Source organism: Chrysemys picta, chromosome 11 (assembly GCF_011386835.1).
Source record: "Chrysemys picta bellii isolate R12L10 chromosome 11, ASM1138683v2, whole genome shotgun sequence".
Classification (NCBI taxonomy): domain Eukaryota; kingdom Metazoa; phylum Chordata; order Testudines; family Emydidae; genus Chrysemys; species Chrysemys picta.
In genome coordinates this window covers 80,277,476-80,298,442 of record NC_088801.1, presented here as the reverse complement: position 1 = coordinate 80,298,442, position 20,967 = coordinate 80,277,476, and the positions used below count along the sequence as shown (strand labels likewise).

The following is a 20,967-nucleotide window of genomic DNA, read 5'->3' as shown; positions in this document are numbered from 1 at the left end:
GGGTGATTGTCAAGAGCACAGCTTTGAATCACGGCAGGCCAATATCAGTTGAAACGTGAGGCTAGTTTTCTTGAGATTCCTGAAGGATTCACTGCCCAGAACAAATCTAAATACGGTTTCTCTTGTGCTCAGGGCACCCACATTATTGAATAAGTGAAGTAGCTAATTATTTAGCAATTATTGTGTACAAGAAGTATGGGCCAGACCCTTCGCTGGTATGAATCCGTGTAGCTTCACGCCCGCTGATGGAGCTATGTCAATATGCACTCATTGAGGATCTGGCCTTATTTTTATAGACCTTGTCTTAGGACAAGGTCTGAACTATAAATTCTATTGGTTTATGACTTGGAAGCCAGAAAGGCCCATTAGATCATCTAACCCAGGGGTGGCCAACCTGAGCCTGAGAAGGAGCCAGAATTTACCAATGGACATTGCTGAAGATCCACAGTAATATGTCAGCAACCCCCCATCAGCTCCCCCACCCCACTCCCAGCGCCTCCCGCCCTCTGGCAGCCCCGCTGATCAGCGCCTCCCCCTCCCTCTCCGCACGTCCCGATCAGCTGTTTGGTGGCGTGCAGGAGGCTCTGGAGGGGAGGAGCGATGGCACGGCCGGCTCAGGGGATGAGGCGGGAAGGGGTGGAGCGGGGGCAGAGCCTGTGGCAGAGCCAGGGGTTGAGCAGTAAGCACCAGTAGCGTAGCTAGGGTGGAAGCGGGGCAGCGGCCGCTCCCCCACCGAGCACAAGTGGCGCCTTTTTCATTTTACTCACCCGGGAGCAGGAAAAAAAAGGCGCCACCTGCTGCGGCGCTTTTACTGATGGGGCGGCGCTCCGGGTCTTGGCGGTACTTCGGCGGCGGGACCTTCACTAGCTCCGGGTGTCTTCGGCGGCACTGAAGCTTCATTGCCGAAATGACGCCGAAGACCCGCAGAGCGAGTGAAGGTCCCGCCGCCGAGGTGCCGCCGAAGACCCGCAGAGCGAGTGAAGGTCCCGCCGCCGAGGTGCCGCCGAAGACCCGCAGAGCGAGTGAAGGTCCCACTGCCGAGGGTGGGTAAAAGCACCGCCGCGGGTGGCGCCTTTTTTTTTTCCGCTGCTCCTGTTCCCTCCACCTGGCTACGCCCCTGATGAGCACCCCCGGGCACATTGGAACGTTGGCGCCTGTAGCTCCAGCCCCGGAGTCGGTGCCTATACAAGGAGCCGCATATTAACTTCTGAAGAGCCGCATATGGCTCCGGAGCCACAGGTTGGCCACCCCTGATCTAGCCTGATTTCTTGTATAATACAGGCCAAAGAATTTCACCCTGTGATTCTTGCCTCAAGCCCATAAAATAAATTATTTGTATAATCCACAGCTCTGTGGCGCTGAGCATAACGGTTCCCCCTCCTTTCAGGTTCTCTTCATTGAAACATTGCAGACCCTCAACGAGATGCTCCAGAGTCTGATTTTAGAAAATCCAGTTCCAGCTGAGCTAGAGAGGATCTTGCAGGTAAACAGGATCTGGAGATGCTGGTTGGAGGATGGTAAGGTAGGGAAGAGGAACAGGAAAATCTTGTTAAGAGCTTGTGAGGGAAAGGAGAGTTAAGGAAAGAACGGAGTGCCCCACCTCCACAGGGTTCTCCTATTAGGGCATATGTGACAAGGTTCATGTAGCACGGGGGAGTCTTCTATTTCCATCTGTGAGGTCTGACAATCTCCTCCATTGTTACCCTCAGTTTCTTTCCTGTCTCCAGGTGGCCCTTACATCACAGTGTCCTTTCCAAATGAGGACGTTATTCCCTTTACTGCCCATCATTGCCACTCCTGATGCAATTGGAGGGGTCGCTGCCAGGACTCTAGTCCCCCGTGAGGGCTGGCACCTGGCCTCCACAGAACTCCCAGCTCCAGCTGTCCCACAGTGAGAACCAATGGGTGTAATGGGAACCAAGACTGCCGCTAACTACAGAGCATGAGGGCTGGCCCAAAGTCTGCAATCATGAAAGAATAGAAGTTTTCCTCCAGCTGCTCTTATTTTGCTGAATGAAATGCTGGATTGTGTGGCTTGTCCAGAGAAGACTTGACCCTTCCCTTCCTTACATAGGACCCAATCCTGCATCCATTAAAGGCTCCATCCAATGCTCATTGAAATCAAATGGGGACCTTTCCGTTGACTTCAATGGGCATTGGATCGGTCCTGAGATCAATGTCAAAACTTTCATTGACTTCAGCGGGTGTGTGACTGGGCCCTCAGAGAGAAATGCACTTTGCTTTCGTTTGAAGAGAAGAATTCCATGTGAATTTTGAGTCTGCACAAAGCAGACGCAGCCTGTATCTGTAAGAGTGAGATGATTCAGCCAGAATAAAGATTATCCTTTGGGGATCACTTGTATACACCCTTTCCCCCTGTTATTTTTAACCTGTCTTGTTTTTCCTGCAGCTCATGGACTCCTGGATGCAGTCCAGGGAAGCTTGCCGGCGGGAGAGAGCTGTATGGAGCAGCATACTGCTCCTAAACTTCGTGGCCACAGAAGTCAAACTGGATGTGAGTAACTCTTGACTTCTAGTGACCTGATTGCAAACTAGACCTACAGGGCACTCTCCCACGCCAGAGAAACTTCCTGCTTAGAAGTATGTTGATGGGCCCCACAGTGCAATGCTCCCTAATAGGCGGAGGAAAAACCGATCTCGTTGCTCGTCCATCATCCTGACTGAGATGGGTTGGCGTCTGATACACTTGGAAGATAAATCCAGTGCCCTGGAGGAATAGGCCACCTCTTTCCAATGCAGGAAAGGCAGCTAACAAGGGGCACAGGAAGAACGGGTTTTTCTATGGTTGGATCTAATGAATTTCAGAGAAAAGAGATTTCAAAATCCTAGAGACTGAAGACATTTCATCCCCAGCTGGTTCCCTGTTTGCCTCCATTCCTCATCCTAGTACCATGGGATACTTTCCTCTTGTGCAGCTGCAGGAAGAGGCCTCTCCGTTCCAGCCCACCTCAGCCGTTACAGATCATTATGATCCTGATCTTGCTCCCACTGACGTCTGTGGCAAAACTCCAGTGGACGTCTGTGGTGCGGGATCGAGCCCTATATTCTTCTTCTGGCTCCCAAGCCTCTTCTGAAGAGGGAGAGCTGAGGATCACGCCCCATTATAGAAAGGGACTGTGTGGATATAGACTCCTTGCCTAGGAGACACAGCCCGCTTTACCTGCAGTGGTAATGGATTCCTCCTCTCCTCTTTTGTACAATTAGGAAGCGTCTCCATTCACCAGGCTCGGACACCTGGTTGCAGTGCTGGGGATCCGCTGTGGGGATCCCGTCAAGGCGATCAGCTCAAAGGCAGCAGGGGCTGTTCATTACCTCGTCTCTATTGCGTGGCGCCAAAAGAGTAAGAGAAGCACTGATGAGCATCTGAATCCCCCTCCTGGGAGCTAAATGCTAGAGACTTTCCTCAGGCAAAGCTCCCGTTCAGGATAGCTCCCGTTGAGGAAGAAGTAGAGCATCTGGCTCGGTATTTGTTCCTTTGAACAGAGTGCTGGTTTTTTTGTGGCTCTAGAAACAAGCGTCTGATAGTCATCCCGTAATTCTAGCCCTGACTTTCAAAGAAAGGAAAGGGGAGGGGGGGAATACAGAGAAAGGCAACACACGTTACCGCAAACTGAGACTGGTAGAGCTCATTCCATCAGTGGGAATGGGAAGGGTCAGTGGGACACGATGATAGGGGATTCAACGCCATCAGACCAATTAGTTCAGTTCGAGATGCCTGTACCCCAAACGCCCCAGAACTTTGATGGCTGTTGGAAATCTGGATCCAAATCTGGGGCTTGATTCATGACTGTGTTAATCCACTTCTATGCCACTGAAGTGTTTTGGCTAGATTCCAGTCACCACTTGATAGAGCCATTTTACTCTGGGGGTCAAGGCCCTGATCCAGCACAACATTTACGCACATCTGTAACTTTCATCAGGCGAGTAGTCCCACGGAAGCCCCTGGGATTATTCATCTGCTTAGAATAATGTACGTGCTTAAATGCTTTCCTGGATCAGGGCCAAACAAAGGGCTTTGTCCAGTAAAGAGGGATGAGAGCAGAAGCCAGGAAGCAGAATGGAAAGTTAAGAGTGTTATTAACATGTATTTCAGTTGCACAGTTGGACAGAAAGAATGTGGAATGGACTGAACAGAGGAACAAGGAATTTCTGGCTGCTTGGAGCCCCACTGTGGTTTGCAACAGCCCCTCCAGGATCGCAGAGGTAATCACATCCTGGCACTTATGACCATTCTACATTGGTGTCAGTACTATACGGTATCGCACAGCTCCAAACTACTTCCTGTCCCTGGATCGCCCATCTCTATTGTGTATGGCTTACCCAAGAATTACAGCTCCCGCCCTTACTCATGGCTAGAAATGACATGCTCAGAAAGAAACAAGATGGGTGAGGTCCAATTTTTTTATTGGATCAACTTCTGTGGGTGAAAGAGACAAACTTTTGAGCCGTACAGAGCTCTTCTTCAGACAGAGACAGAAGAGCTCTGTGTAGCTCAAAAGCTGGTCTCTCTCACTACCAGAAGTTGGTTCAATAAAAGATAGAACCTCACCCACCTTGTGTCTCTAATACCCTGGGACCGACACAGCTACAACAGTGAAGACAACAAGTGCTCATAAAGAGTGATCTACTCTGCAGCAAGTGGTTCTCAACCTTTCCAGACTATTGTACCTGATTTCAGTCCCAGGGGGCGGGGTTCGGGCTTCAGCTTGAGCCCCGGGCGGTGGTAAGGTGGCCGGGTGCCCGGTTTTCGACCAGAAAATCTGGTTGAAAAGGGGATCTGATAGTGTCCGGTCAGATCTACTGACTGGACACCCAAAGTCCAGTTACTGCGGGTGAGGGAGGTGGGGAGGTGCCAGGTCATCACCCGCACCAGCCCCTACTCAACCGGGACCGCCACCTACCCACATCATGCGGCTGCAGCTCCCAGCAGGCAAATTGCTCCTGACCTGGGCGGGGAAGAGGGGAAGAGCAGTGAGCAACAGTGGAAGGGGAGAAGAGGACCAAATGGGGGGCAGGGCCTCGGGGGGAAGAGGCGGGGCAGAAGAGGTCCAGCACTCCTGCATGAGTGTCCGGTTTTTAAATATTACAAAGTTGACAAACCTAGGCAGTGGGCTTGGCTTGGGCTTCAGCTTCTGCATGTATCTTAGATTTGCAGGGGCCCTGCTTGCCACCCCCAATGGCGACCCTAAACTTGTGACCCCCCTAAACCCATCCCATGACCCCCCTGGGGGTTGCCAGCCCCAGATTGAGAAACACTCATATAGTAGATAGTATAAACAAGTCATTGTCTGTATGAAATGTTAGTTTGGACTGACTTTGCTAGTGCTTTTTATGTAGCCTGTTGTAAAACTAAGCAAATATCTAGATGAGTTGATGTACCCCCTGTACCCCCAGGGACGGCAAGTTATGTGGGCCCATGGTGCCCGGGCTTGAGAAAATTCAGGGCCCAGGAGACCCGGCTCCACCAATGTTCGGGGCCGGGTCTCTCTCCCAGCCCCGCCTGCCGCCCCCACGCACCTCTCCCGGCCCCGGCTGCCACCCCCGCGCGCCTCCCCCAAGCGCCCCTGCCTTCCCTGGGCAGCGGGGGGCTGCCCCCTGCAGCTCCGCACTGTGCTCCCTCGCCAGCCGCTGCCGCAGCCGGCTACAAGGAAGCGGCGCTGGGGGCAGGCTGAGGCGGCTGCTGCGCCTGCGGAGGGAGGAGGGAGGAGCGCATGGCAGCCCTCCCCCCCGCCCCCCCGGCAGGAGACTCCGAGTCGACTCGGGGGAGGGGAGGGGGAGGCTTATCCTGGCTGGACCTCCTGAGCAGCAGCCTGGGGGGGCTTGGATGAGTGTCGTGTTGGGGGTCGGTGAGGAGGCCCCCCCTTCCTCTCCCCCAGAGCTCGCTGCCGCCAGACTCCCTCCCAGAGCCCGCACTCAAACTTCCTCCCAGAGCCTGCACCCCAAACCCCTCCCACACCCAGAGTTCGCTGCCGCCAGCAGGGAGAGGGCTGGGGGGAGTCCTCCTCTCTGGCCCCAGCCCAGGGTCAGCCTGCCTGCTGCACCCCAAACTCCTCATCCTTGGACCAGCCGCACGCCCCCTCCCACACCCAAACCCTCTATCCCACCCCAGAGCCTGCACCCAGCACCCAAACTCATCTCAGAGCCTGCACCCCTCCCGCACTCAAACTTCCTCCCAGAGCCTGCACCCCAAACTCCCTCCCGCACCCAGACTCCCTCCCAGAGCCCGCACTCAAACTTCCTCCCAGAGCCTGCACCCCAAACCCCTCCCACACCCAGACTCCCTCCCAGAGCCCGCAGCCCCTGCTGCACCCCAGCCCCCTGCCTCAACCCAGAGCCTGCACCCAGCACCCAAACTCATCTCAGAGCCTGCACCCCTCCCGCACTCAAACTTCCTCCCAGAGCCTGCACCCCAAACTCCCTCCCGCACCCAGACTCCCTCCCAGAGCCCGCACTCAAACTTCCTCCCAGAGCCTGCACCCCAAACCCCCTCCCGCACCCAGACTCACTCCCAGAGCCTGCATTCCTCCTGCACCCAAACTCCCTCCTGCACCCAGATTTCCTCCCAGAGCCTGCACCCCAAATCCCCTCCCGCACCCAGACTCCCTCCCAGAGCCTGCACTCAAGCTTCCTCCCAGAGCCTGCACCCCAAATCCCCTCCCGCACCCAGACTCCCTCCCAGAGCCTGCACTCAAACTTCCTCCCAGAGCCTGCACCCCAAACCCCCTCCCACACCCAGACTCCCTCCCAGAGCCTGTGCTCAAACTTCCTCCCAGAGCCTCTACTCCAAACCACCTCCCGCACCCAGACTCCCTCCCAGAGCCTGTGCTCAAACTTCCTCCCAGAGCCTCCACCCCAAACCCCCTCCCGCATCCAGACTCCCTCCCAGAGCCTGTGCTCAAACTTCCTCCCAGAGCCTCCACCCCAAACCCCCTCCCACACCCAGACTCCCTCCCAGAGTCTGTGCTCAAACTTCCTCCCAGAGCCTCCACCCCAAACCACCTCCCGCCCCCAGACTCCCTCCCAGAGCCTTAGGCAGGTGTAGGGGGAGGCGGGACTTGGACCCATTCTGAGCAATGCCAAAAATTATACAAACCTGGCGCCCCTGTGTGTATCCCCAGGGGTATGCGTATCCCTGATTGAGAACCACTGCTCTAGCAGATGGGTTCCCAACCTGGGGGGCACAGCCACCCTGCCCTTTCCTTATTGCCAAATGGGACAGGGTCTTGGCTAGTTTGGAAGGGGACTCTGGGAGGGTCCTAGTATAGGAAAGGGAGTGTCCATATGGGGAAGGTTGAACGCCTACTGCTCTAGTACTTTGGGTTGTTAGAAGCTGTCACAACGAGGTCTATACTATATAGGCTTGATCCAAAACCTATTGAAGCCAATGGAAGTCTTTCCATTGATTTCAATGGTCTTTGGGTCAGGCTGCAAGCCAGAAAGTATGGTGATGGTGTCGTAATCAGGACTTGGGTGCTGTATTTATGCTGGGATGTGTTGTAGGAGGGTATCACATAGAGTCACAGTCAAAGACCGAGTACTGTAACAGTCATTACTAATATTACTACATGGATCCCGCCACTGCTGATCTTTTAATGGTGACCCTTGCACCTCGGATGCCTGAGAAGTAGGTGTCTGACACCACTAAATGCACATCCTGACGTGCACGGCAGCACTCCTAGGTTGGCCACTGTAATGGTTTAACTAGTCCTCTTGCCTCACTGTGAGTGATATGGTTTCACAGCAGAAGCCTCATCAGCCACTGGGGCCCTGTAATAGAAAGGAGTAAAACAGAGCCCCTGAGAAGCCGGAGAGGACCTGCAACCCCCAGACAGGGCTTTCTCTGGGCTCCAGTAGTTATCAGCCCCCCGTGGAATCAGGACGAGACCTTTTGTAAATTACACTTTTCCCTGTATGCTTCAGCTCTTTGGAGTCTATTTCAACCCAAGAGAGAGGACAGATTTCATTCTGACTGTTATGGATGGCCTGACAAATCACTGCAACAATAACTGCCAGCCAACTGCAGAGGGATTGCTGTCTGCCATGGTGAACAGCGGTGGGACTAAGGTGGAGAAGGTATGGGGCGCTGCTGCTGAGATTGACGGAAACTAGAATTCCCAGTGCTGGGAACAGTCATACGTTCAGAGAGTTTAAGGCCAGAAGGAACCATCAGATCTTCTAGTCTGATTCCTGTATCTTGGAAAACATAATCCCAACTATACATACAAACGGAGGGGGTCTAAATCAGCTGTTACCACTCAAGGGTGGAGTCATCATGGACAATTCTCTGAAAACATCCACTCAGTGTGCAATGGCAGTCAAAAAGGCTACCAGAATGTTAGGAAGCATTAGGAAAGGGATAGATAATAAGACAGAAAATATCATATTGCCTCTGTATAAATCCATGGGATGCCCACACCTATAAATTCATGAATGGTGTGGAGAAAGTAAATAGGGAAGTTTTAGTTATCCTTTCACACACACACACACACACACACACACACACACACACACACACACACAGACACACACACACACAAACCTGGGTTAATACAAACCTAAGGAAATATTTCTTCACACAACACAACTCGTAACTCGTTAGACTGGAGAATAGCTAATGTGGTTCCTATTTTCAAAAAAGGGAAAAAAAGTGATCCGGGTAACTACAGGCCTGTTAGTTTAACATCTGTAGTGTGCAAGCTGTTAGAGAAAATTTTGAAGGAGAAACTAGTTGAGGACCTGGAGGGTAGTGGCAATTGCGATAATTTACAACATGGTTTTACGAAGGGCAGATCGTGCCAAACGAATCTGATCTCCTTCTTTGAGAAAGTAACGGATTTATTAGATAAGGGAAATGCGGTGGACCTAATATACCTGGATTTCAGTAAAGCGTTTGATACTGTACCCCATGAGGAATTATTGGTTAAACTGAAAAACATGGGGATCGATTTGAAAATCCAGAGATGGATAAGGAATTGGTTAATGGGGAGAATGCAGCGGGTCATATTGAAGGGTGAACTGTCAGGTTGGAGGGAGGTTACCAGTGGAGTTCCCCAAGGTTCGGTTCTGGGACCCATTTTATTTAATCTATTTATAACTGACCTCGGAACCGATTGCAGGAGTAGGCTGGTAAAGTTTGCGGATGATACGAAGGTGGGAGGCGTTGTAAATTCGGAAGAGGATAGGGATATCCTGCAGGGAGACTTGAATGAACTTGTGAATTGGAGTGTCAGAAATAGGATGAAATTTAATAGTAAAAAGTGTAAGGTGATGCATTTGGGGATGACCAATAACAATTATAGCTATAAGATGGGGACGCATTGGTTAGAAGTAACGGAAGAGGAGAAGGACCTAGGGGTCCTTGTAGACCGCAGGATGACTATGAGTCGACAGTGTGACGTGGCGGTGAAAAAAGCCAATGCGGTCTTGGGATGCATTAGGCGAGGTATATTTAGTAGGGATAAGGAGGTCCTGCTTCCGTTGTACAAGGCGCTGGTGAGACCTCATTTGGAGTACTGTGTGCAGTTCTGGTCTCCAATGTTTAAAAAAGATGAACTCAAACTGGAACGGGTGCAGAGAAGGGCCACTAGGATGATCAGAGGAATGGAAAACCTGTCGTATGAAAGGAGACTAGAGGAGCTTGGGTTGTTTAGTCTGACAAAGCGAAGGCTGAGGGGGGATATGATTGCTATCTTTAAATATATTAGAGGGATTAATACAAGGGAGGGAGATGAATTGTTCCAGCTTAGTACTAACGTGGATACGAGAACGAATGGATATAAACTGGCCGTGGGTAAGTTCAGGCTTGAAATTAGACGAAGGTTTCTGACCGTTAGAGGGGTGAAATATTGGAACGGTCTTCCGAGGGAAACGGTGGGGGCGAGGGACTTGTCTGGCTTTAAGATTAAGTTAGATAAGTTTATGGAGGGAATGGTTTAATGGTAAAACATAGTTGTCAAGGAAAACCAAGCAATGGTAGGTAAATAGCATAATGGCTAAAAGGGGTCAGGATGGAGACTCTTGCCTATATGCTCGGGGTCTTACTGATCGCCATATTTGGGGTCGGGAAGGAATTTTCCTCCAGGGCAGATTGGCTGAGCCTCTGGAGGTTTTTCGCCTTCCTCCGCAGCATGGGGCAGGGATCTCTAGCAGGAGGGTCTCTGCCAATTGAGGTCACTAATAACAGGATTGGGGACTTCAGCAGCAGAGTCCAGGGAAGGGGCGGGGACGGTTTTATGGCCTGCAGCGTGCAGGGGGTCAGACCAGATGATCATAATGGTCCCTTCTGACCTTAAAGTCTATGAATCTATGAAAAAAAACTCATTGCCAGGGGATGTCGTGAAGGCCAAAAGTATAACCAGGTTCAAAAAAGAATTAGAGAAGTTCCTGGAGGACCGGTCCATCAATGGCTATTAGCCAAGGTGGTCAGGGGTGCAACACCGTGCACAGGGTGTCCCTACGCCTTCTGATTGAAACTGGGACTGGGTGACAGGGGATGGATCACTCGATAAATTGCCCTGTTAAGTTCATTTCTTCTGAAGCATCTGGCACCAGCAGAAGACAGGATACTGGGCTAGATGGACAATTGGTCTGACCCAGTATGGCCATTCTTATGTTACCTCTGTATTGTGCCTAGATAGGACTCATCTCCTTTGAGCCATTGATATGTGGTCTTTGCGACAATGCACCTTGTAAGGCTCTGAAATGAGCCCTGCCAATAATATAGAAAATTGTGACTTTTAGGCAAAACCTAGAGGCTAACTCTGATTCTCCAGGGATGCTGAGGTTCCCTCTTGCCCCAGCTGCAGGATGGGATGAGAGTCTTGTCCCGTCTCATCTCGTTCCCTCTCTCTCAGGCAGCAGACCTTGTGGCTGGGGTTTGCAGCCGGTTGGATTCAGTCCAGCAGCCCAGCTCCAGGACCCTGATGAAGAAGTTAGTGGCCCTGCTGGCTGGCGAGGCGGAGCATCTGGACACAGTGATCTCATGCCTTCTGGACTACTCCTTCCCTACAGACAGGTACGAAATGCCTCCACTCTTCAGGCCTCGCGTGATCCTTTGAGGCCCTATATGAGAACCTCACCACTGAGCACATTGTTTGGTCTTACTAAGGCAAAGTATAAAGCACTGACTGTTGAGGACTGAATCTCCCCCCTCTACATGGGACAAATTACCTGCCCTCTCCTCCTGATGGCTCTTCTCTTTTCAGCCACAAACCACAGCGAGTGAAATCCGCCTGTCAGAGATTCCTCTCCCCCATTCCCTGAATGTGTCTCCCCATGTGCAAGGCAGGAGCTCTCATTCCCAGTCCCCCTCTCCCGGCCCCTGGGACTTGTTAGAGATGTGCCTGTGGGAGGGGTTCTTAAAAGCACAGTCCCCCACACCTACGATCAGTGCTCATGGGTCCTGGAGCAGGGGGTGGATTTAAGTCTGTGTTCTTGAGTTCACTATCCCTTTGCTACTCCGGCTGGCAAGCACAGAGCTCATTCCGCCGTTCTCCTTCATCTGAACGTACAGATAGTGAGCCTAGGTGGAACGTTTGCTGTCTGAAGCACATTTGTGTTTGGGCAGGAAAAGTTGAGCAACAGTGATTACGCAAAGCATGGTTTTATGATGGATGATCCCAAGCGGTGAGTTCCAAAAACAATCCATATCAGCAGGGCCGGCTCCAGGCACCAGCAAAACAAGCAGATGCTTGGGGCGGCACATTTCTAGGGGCGGCATTCTGGAACCGGCCATTATAGGTGCTGACTCCGGGGCATGGGGAAAAAGTGCCCCCGCCACCCCAGCTCGCCGCCCCAGCTCGCCTCCACCTGCTTCCCTGAGCACACCGCCGCCGCTCCGCTTCTCCCCCCTGCCTCCCAGGCTTGCTGCGCGCGAAACAGCTGTTTCACACAGCAAGTCTGGGAGGGAGGAGAAGCCGAGCAGCAGGGCATTTGGGGGAGGCGGCGGTGGTGGAGCGCAGGTGAGCTGGAGTGGGGAGCGGTTCCTCTACCCCCCGTTACTTCCTGCGCCCCCCCCACCCTAGCTCACCTCCGCTCCGCCTGCTCCCCTGAATGCGCCGCCGCTCTGCTTCTCCCGCCTCCCTCCCAGGCTTGCCACCTGTGAAACAGCTGTTTTGCGCAGCAAGGCTGGGAGGGAGGAGAAGCCGAGCAGCAGGGCGTTTGGGGGAAGCGGCGGTGGTGGAGCGGAGGTGAGCTGGAGTGGGGAGCGGTTCCTCTACCCCCCGTTACTTCCTGCGCCCCCCCCACCCTAGCTCACCTCCGCTCCGCCTGCTCCCCTGAATGCGCCGCCGCTCTGCTTCTCCCGCCTCCCTCCCAGGCTTGCCACCTGTGAAACAGCTGTTTTGCGCAGCAAGGCTGGGAGGGAGGGAGGAGAAGCTGAGCGGGGGGCGCTCAGGGGAGGCGGAGGTGAGCTGGAGCGGGGAGTGGTTCCTCTACCCCCCGTTACTTCCTGCGCCCCCCGACCCTAGCTCACCTCCGCTCTGCCTGCTCCCCTGAACGCGCCGCTGCTCCGCTTCTCCCCCCTCCTTCGCCTGAGAGGGAGGGGGGAGAAGCAGAGCGGCAGTGCACCCGGGGGAGCAGGCGGAGCGGAGGTGAGCTAGGGTGGGAGGTCGCGGGGGCCCCCAGGAAGCAATGGGGGGGGGGAAATGTGGCACGCCCAGCGGAGGAGGCGGGGCTGGGGATTTGGGGAAGGGGTTTGGAAGGGGTGGAGTTGGGGCGGGGCTGGGGGAGGGGGGTACGAAAAAAAAAGTGGGGGCAGCCAACATTTTTTTTGCTCGAGGCGGCAAAAATCCTAGAGCCAGCCCTGCATATCAGAGGACTCCACTGAAACCCTCCCTCACACAGTTGTTGGCTGAGCGCTGCGGAGATCTGAGCCACGCTGCTGCATGCCCGCTCCCTTTTTTTTTTAAAGGGAATTTAATGCTGGTGAAAGGTGCCCCATTGACACCCTTGGACAATGAAGACCTCAGCTGCAGCCCAGGAAGTGACGATGAAGCTTCCTCCACACTGCCCCTAACAACACTCTGAGTTCATAGCTGGAGGGGCTGCCGACTAGGCAAGAAAGGCTCATTCAGCCTCCATGTCCCGTTCAATCCCTGAACCTACCAACAAGGGCCAAGTATGGTGGTTGACTCTGTAATGTGGACAGCGTACACTGGGCACTGGTCCGAGACCCTTAGTTCATTTCATATAGGACATCTGCTGCCAGAGAAGCTGTATTAGCCATTAGCCATCAGCCTCTCGGTATTAGCCATCAGCCAGTAACAGGTCGTGACCAATTGAGGCCAGATTCACACTGGCAGCCTTGAGCTGAAATGCTCCATATCCTGTGCCAGTGATTCTCAATCTGAGGTCCATGGAGTCCTTGTTCATGCTCCACATTGAATTGCACAAGCTCTGGGGACTGGATTGCTGGGCAGGGTGTTGGCTCCACAGGAGGATTTCTCTTACAAAGAGATTACATTGGTGAAGAGGTTTAATACCTTTTCTCCTAAGCCATCTAGTCCCTCATGTTGCCGTATTTCTGAATTTCTAGCAATGTGGCCGAGCTATGGCAGTTCCTATCTGCTGACCCGGCCCTCGGAGGACAGGTGATGGAGAACCTGGTTGTGAAGCTGCAGAGTCACCACAGCTCTGAGCACCAAGCCTCTCACACGTCTGCTGCCGTAAGTCACTGTTCGAACATCCATAGCCCCATACAGTAAAATCTATCCTATGTCTCTGTCACACGGCACACTCACCGCCAACGCGCCTCCTCATGCCAGGACATGATGTTGCAGGGCTTATTCCACACTGGTGTCCCCTTGTCCAGCCTCCTGGTTCTGCAACACTCCGCAGGTTCCATGGTCTGGCCCTCTGGCCACGTCACCTCTTCCAGGGTTAACAGAAAAGTCCAATATGGGAAAACCCAACATGTAGTAGCCTCTGTGCCAGGCCCTCAGCCCCCATCTGAGCCTCATCATTCTTGGTCTCTTAGTCCTGAGGTCGGTACTTTGCCTCTTGCTGGGGAACCCAGACCTGACCTCTGCTCTGGGTTCCAGCCCACGGACCCCATGATAGGCTGCTAAGGACTGTTCCTTCAATCCCTCACCACTTCCCTGAGCTGCTCCTCCCTTTTTCCTGCTTGTTAGCAACTCCCAGCTTCTGCTTTTCCCGCCCTGGATTTGTGGCTCCTTGTGACTTCTTCCCACCCAACTTCTGAGGAGCTTCCTCAAAGCTGTTCCCAGCCTCCCTGGCAGCAGCTGGGCTGTGTTTCAAACAGTCCTTCTGGTTTCCCTCCATAAGATAGGAGTCCCTGCCCCCTAGCCTTCCTCCTGGAGGTGGCATTTACTTCAGGCAGTCCCTCCACCTCTCCTGCAGGCAGGACTCCCCCAGTCTCCTCCTTTATGCTGGGTTGTAAGTTAGCCAACTGTGGGGCCTTAGCCAGATTCTCCTGGTGGCCCTTTTTCCCCAGTCAGTCCTCAGGCTCAGAGGGTTCAGGCATAGGTGCTGGAACTGGGGAAACGGGGGTGCTGTAGCACCCCCTGGCTTGAAGCAGTTTCCATCATATACAGGGTTTACAGTTTGGTTCAATGGCTCTCAGCACCCCCACTACACAACGTGTTCCAGCACCCCTGGGTTCAGCCTTCTCCTGCTGGTGTTTTCTCTGCTAGGAGGGAGGAGGCAGCATGTATGCTGATCTCCTTCCTAAAGCTCATCCCGATTCACTGGGAGAGAGGGGAGTCCTGGCCCTCCCATTTTGCAAGGCTCCTTTTCCCAGGTCCTTACAGAAACATAACAGGAGTTCCTCCTGAGCACGACTTATTCCTTGGACCACTTCTTCCCTACCAGTATTTCCCAGCTCCTTACGTATATCAGACATCTCAAAATCTGACAGGGCCACGCCACATGACAAGGGTGGGCTGACCCCTAGCACCGCTACCTTTACAGGGACAGACTATCCCCTCCATTTTGGGGCTACTCCATAATGTCCTGACAAACCCTTGGGGGAGGGTTCCATTCATCGCATCCATGTTGGAGCTCTGAGAAACCCCTGTGACGCTGTCTGCCCTGGTGCCAGCTCAGGATAGGGTTGCAGGCTAATTCACTCAGATGCTAACAGAAATCAAAGACGTCAAAAGCTATTGTAGTGTAATCAGGCAGTTCACCTGTGTGTTTGTTTAGTTCAAAGGAAAAGTTAAAGGAAACACTTATCTTTATAACCTGTTGATTGCTATTGTATTGTGTATATCCCTGTAATTAGTTAACCCTAGATCAAAAGTGTGCGTTGGTGTTAAAAGATGAGAATGAACTTGATGTGTAAAGTTTATGAAAACTAATGAAGGATTCTCGTTTGCTATTTCATTACATTGGCATCGTGTATATCCCTGTAATTAAATTACCCATCAAACACAATTGGAGCCTTGGAAATGTAAATGAAGAAGACTGCTAACTTCAAAGCAAGGGCTACTGTGTTTGACAACGGGAATTCACAGACTAAGTCTGAATTTCCTACTCATCAAAACCCACTTGGGTAAAGACACTGTTCAGATTGGTTTCTGGAAAAGCTATAAAATAGATGTCAAGGAATGATCCTGTATCTCTGACTGTTTGGACTCTTACAGGGAAGATGCCAAATGCAAAATGGAGATCCCCAGAAACATCTGGGTTCCTGAAAAGACTTTTAGGAAACCAAGAGATTACTACATCTCCGCTATCATTTGGGATTTACAAATTTTGACTCACCTGTTAATGTATTTTACCTGCTTTAACCTCTCAATAACTCTCATTTATTTTTCCTAGCTAATAAATCTTTAGTTAGTTTACTAGAGAATTGGCTGCCAGTGTTGTTTTTGGTGTGAGATCCAGAGTACCAATTGACCTAGGGTAAGTGACTGACCCTTTGGGGTTGGGAGTAACCTGATGTGGTGTGATTTTTGGTTTTAATAACCTTTAATCACAAAGTTCAGTTTGTCTGGGTGACAAGATAGGCTGGAGTGTCTAAGGGGACTGTCTGTGGTAAGACTGTCCTTGGTAAAACTGGTACTGTAATCCAGGAATGCACAATTGTTACTGGCTTTGTGAAATCCAGTTATAGAATATATTACTAGTTTGGGGTGCCTGCCCTGTTTTATGGCAGTCTGATCTAAGATTGGCACTCACAGTTGTGAACCACTCCAGAGAGCGTGACAATTGGCGTAGTCAGCACAGGAGTCACATGCCACAGGTCAATTGGGCTTAAAGATCATAACCCAACACTATTTAAAGTTTAAATTTGATATGGAAAGTTTTAAGGGTTAAAGATGAGTTACAATGGGTGAATCACAATCCTCTGAGAGTCTTGACTCAAAAGAACTTGAAAAAGTATGTAAATAAAGGGGGCTATCTGTTAAGAAGAAAGCCGCAGAACACGAACTGAGAGATTTGCTCATGGACTTTGACCAAAAAGCAGGGTCTCAGCCCCCCTATACCCCAGATGCAGAAGAAAAGGCCCCTCTGAGGCACTTGGAAGCCAAGAAACAATGCAAGCATGAAAGAATGACGGCGGAAGTCCAAATGAGGGAGGAGAAAGATGCCGAGGAAGCTGATGAAAGAGCCACTCTTCTCTTCATTAATTTATTCTCTCCCATTCTTAGTCCCATGAGGCATTACCCCCACCCCAAGCATGCTGTCTCTGCAGCCCCTGCAGGTCAGGAAGCTCTGCGAGATCCGAAATCAAAGCTAGGTCCCCTGTGTGGCAATGCAGCCTAGTGTCACCAGACTCCACAAGGCAAAGCCTTCAACCTGCCAGTGCCCGGCTTCCCCCGCCCTGCTGCTCAGGGCAGTTTAACTCGGTTTGTTTCTCCATGAATCAGGGGAGTTTCATAGCACATAAGCAGGAAGTCCTGAGAACTGACACAGGAGGGAGTAGGATTTCCAAGTAAGCTTGTGTCTGTCTTGTTCCTTCTTCAGGCCACATGCGCTCTCTATGAGATGATCTCGGTGAGCAAGTCCAGAGATGCCACAACCCGCCTCTATCCTCAGCTGCTAATGGCTCTTCTTGTCGAAATCCATTTCAGCCTGGGACAGAGCATACCAGGGGATAAAGTCTCTGGAAGGGAAAGCAGCCGGCAGAGCCTCCACACCAGGTACTGCGCCTACTGGAAAGTCAACGGTCTAATTACATGGACAGTCATAGAGAAGTCATAGTTCTTTTCTCCAGCTCTCATGTGGCCCCTGCAGGTTTTCCATAACTCTCTAATTCTGAGGGAGTTAGCAGGCAGGGCTTAGGTTGCAAGGGTGTCTCTCAGTGGTAAATGACATACCGACCAATGCACTGCAGAGGAAGTAGAAAGACTATCCCAGCAGCTATGGGGAGAAATTAGTGGGAGCCAATTTGCCAGTGTGTCAAAGGAATGTGGGTCTGACACTAAAGGGCTGAAGTTCTCCTGTTCTGTGACATTGACATGCCCTAGTGCTGATGTGCAGTTGTCTGTAGGATTTGCTCAGAACTCTTTCTCTTTCTTCATATTACTAAATTGTATTACTATAGTGCCTAGGAACCCCAGTCACGAACCTGTGCCTTCCTAAGCTCTATTTAAACCATTGGTGTGTCTTTCAACACACAAGTGAATCCGTCACTCCCTGACAGACCTACCATGAGGGGGCTCCTGGCACTCAGTCACGCTGGTGTGTTGTTTGAATCTAGCTCTGCAGTGGAGGCTATAAAGATGCTGCTTCTCTGTGTTGGCTGCCATTCCGAGCTGACTGTTATGGAGAAGGAGCAAGGCTGGATCCTCCTACAAAGCCCCCAAGATCACCTCCATGGAGTGAGCCTCCTGGCCAGGTAATACACAAGCGTTTTCCATGCAGTCAGTCCTGCTAGTGGGGGCAATTCCAGAATGAAACATTCCTCACTTCTGGGCTGCCATGTGGCCCCAAGCTGACCCCTCACCCTCTTGTTGCAGAACGTGCTTCTTCCCTTACTAACAAAGGTATTTCTGCTTTGTGTCACAGAGCCATGGTGCACTATGCTTGCCCTGAGACCACAAGGATGCTGCTGGACCTAGTGATCCCGCTCCTCGACAGAGGTGATAAGAAACACAGGCTGACCATGATGGCCTTCTTTGTAGAAGTAAGTTTCATTAGCTGATGAGAGCAATTGGGTCTTGTGTCCTAGATTAGTGAGCAACTCCTCAAATCAAGCCTTTGAGACTCATTATTGCGCTACATAAACGATGAGCTTTATTGGTCATGTCCACATTGCCAGGTGTCCATGCAGCACTGACTAGGCTCCCCCAGTCCTGTCCCAGCACGCTCAGTGTAAAATCTGAGATGGATCCTTTAGGGGATCATTGGTTGCTCCAAAGTTGTAATCAGGAGCCTGATGGGAATATCCAAGAAACCAAGGTTCTGTAGAACAGCATCGGCCTGGACTCTCCCGAAGGGCAGCTGGGTCTCCTGTCGGCATCAGCCTTTCTGCAGGTCCATGAAAGGTTCCTCCCTGCGAAGTCACTAAGGAAAAGCAAAGAGGGGCCTTGAGAGTGGGTATGGAGGAGAGAGGATCATGGTAAAAGCTCCCCCAGATGCAGGATCATTAGCTCTGAATGTGGCGAGCAATCTTTAACCTTCTCTATTGGATGGGTTAGTTAGAGGCACATCACCAGGAATGAGGTGGCTCTATAGTCCATCGCTAGGTTGTCCTCCCCATTTCCACGGGTTCTGTCTGGCTAGTTCCTATTTTCAGTTTTCAGGGTTTGTCTCCTCATCTAACTCATTAAGGGATGGGGTTTAATTCTCTCCTCACCAGGAGTCCAATCCTGGGCCCATTGAGATCAATGGCAAAACTTCCACTGACTTCAGTGGGGTCAGGATTTCAACTCAGGGGTTTGATTTCTCAGTCCCAGCTTTCGCGTTATCTCAGAGCGGCTTGTTCTGCTTCACACGGTCACCACGAGGGGTTCGGCTGCTCTTGGCAAACCCCCAGATGCACAAGAGTCCGCCATACAAATGGTCACTGAACATTTTGTTGCCCTACATGTTCTCCTGGAGGGTAGAGCAGCTCTGCTAACGCCTATGGCTGAGTCTAGTGCTAACGGCCAATCAAAGCCCCAGGAAGTCAGTGGGAGGACTGGGTGTCACACACAAAGTGGGGCTGATGTATAGCAATGGACAGTACAACATGGAGGTTATGATGCCTCTCCACAGAACCGACACACAAAGTTTTCCGGTAAGCACCTGCTGCTGATTCGCTCTGTGTTGTTTTCAGCTTCTGCGTTATGAAGAGGCCAAGAAGCTCCCACATTCAGACACTTTGGACCGTCTCGAGGAGTGGACAAAACACCCCAGCCCAGTTTTCCGTTCACTTGGTCTAAGAGGACTCGGCATCCTGGCAACCCAACCAGGGAAGGTGAGAGCCCAGGCTTGGTTAACTGGAAAACGACGAGGTGGCTGTGACCCAGTGGACTGAGTTCTGGGCAGGCAGTGAGGCACAGTGTTCTGAGCCCACCTCTGCTGCTGGCTTGCTGACCCTCTCGGTGCCTCCATTTCCCCAGCAGGAACGGGGATCACAACGGCCCCTCAATGCAGATCTTTCCTCGGAGAGTATTTTAGATGGGATTTTACTGCTTGGATTTCAGGTGGACGTTATCATTCTCCTAGGGCTACCACACGTCCGGGTTTCCCCGGACATGTCCGGCTTTTCGCTCTTTAAATAGCCGTCCGGGGGGGATTTCTAAAAATCTAAAAATGTCCGGGATTTCTCCCCAGTCGGCTATTTATCGACCGAAAAGCGGCTGACAGGGCGGCCGAGCGCCACTCGCATTGGGGCCTCGGCAGCCAAAGCCCCTTCCCAGCTCCCCCCATCCCCTGCAGCCTTAGCACGCCGCCTGGCAGCGCTGGGGGGTGGGGCTGTGCGCCTATGAGGGAACGCGGCGGTGGGGCTGGCAGTGGCGGCCAGAGCCCCTCCCCCGCTTCCCCCCCCTCCACAGCCACAGCACGCCGCTCGGCAGCACTCGGGCGGGGCGGGGCGCTCCTTGGGGCGCGGAGCCAGACACCTGCTCTAAGCCGAGTGGCACGGTAAGGGGGCCGGGGAGTTGGAGAAGGGGGGCAGTCAGGGGACAGGGAGCGGGGGGGGTTTGGATGGGTCGGGAGTTCGGGGGGGCTGTCAGGGGGGCAGGGGTGTGGAGAGGGGTTGGGACAGTCAGGGACAGGGAGCAGGGGGGTTAGATGGGTCGGGGGTTCTGGGGGGGGGGCTGTCAGGGGGCGGGAAGTGGGAGGGAGTGGCTAGGGGGCAGGGCTACCCCCCGCCAATGGAGTGTCCTCTCTTTGAAAGTTCAGATATGGTAACCCTAATTCTCCCCCATGCAAATTACCCCAGCAGCATTCCTGTTCCTTCTCGGAGAGACCATTCCTGGTGCTGTCACAAAGGAAGACCTTGATTGGTCTAAAGACCTTAGCGAGCACACAGGGCCCTGTCTCATCGCCCCCTCCAGTGGCAAGACCCAACATTGCAGCACTGCCTCAGTTTTCCCCTCCTCGGCTTGACTTCACAAATACCTCGTTCAATAACACCCTTATTCAGGCTCATTTATTAAGACAAACAAGCCTTTGAAGGCCAAAGATAAAACCCTCAGAATCAAACCTGACAGTGTCCAACGGACTAAAAATCAGAAACAGGATCTTCTGCCATTACCACATCTCCTCTTCTGAGCTCACTCAACAAAGGTTCCACCCTGTCCTTAGTAAACATAAGAAAACTTAACTTTGGCCCCCTTCCTGGGCACCCCTTCTGCAAGGTTTTTGCCCCCAGGCTCTGCGGAGTTCTTTGTTCTCTTGGGGGAGGACTGCTTCCCAAGGCTTCCTCCCTGGAGGCCCTTTTCCCCCATCAGATTCCCCCTGCCTTCCCTCCCAGGGTACTCTAGGAGCCACTACCCCCTGCTCCTGCTTCCCCTTCCTTCCTGACAGCCCAAAATAGTTCTCTCCTCCTCC

General features: G+C 52.4%; 1 protein-coding gene across 1 annotated transcript; it reads left to right on the top strand.

Moving 5' to 3' along the window:
* The first annotated feature begins 2,436 nt into the window (after positions 1 to 2,436).
* Positions 2,437 to 17,967, top strand: LOC135974259 (maestro heat-like repeat-containing protein family member 7). The gene is made up of 9 exons (XM_065561284.1): positions 2,437 to 2,515; positions 3,226 to 3,361; positions 4,115 to 4,224; positions 7,942 to 8,094; positions 10,875 to 11,035; positions 13,556 to 13,685; positions 16,951 to 17,126; positions 17,687 to 17,824; positions 17,946 to 17,967. The coding sequence occupies exons 4-9, from the start codon at positions 7,996 to 7,998 to the stop codon at positions 17,965 to 17,967; spliced, it is 726 nt and encodes a 241-aa protein (XP_065417356.1). The 5' UTR covers positions 2,437 to 2,515; positions 3,226 to 3,361; positions 4,115 to 4,224; positions 7,942 to 7,995.
* The last annotated feature ends 3,000 nt before the right edge of the window (positions 17,968 to 20,967 follow it).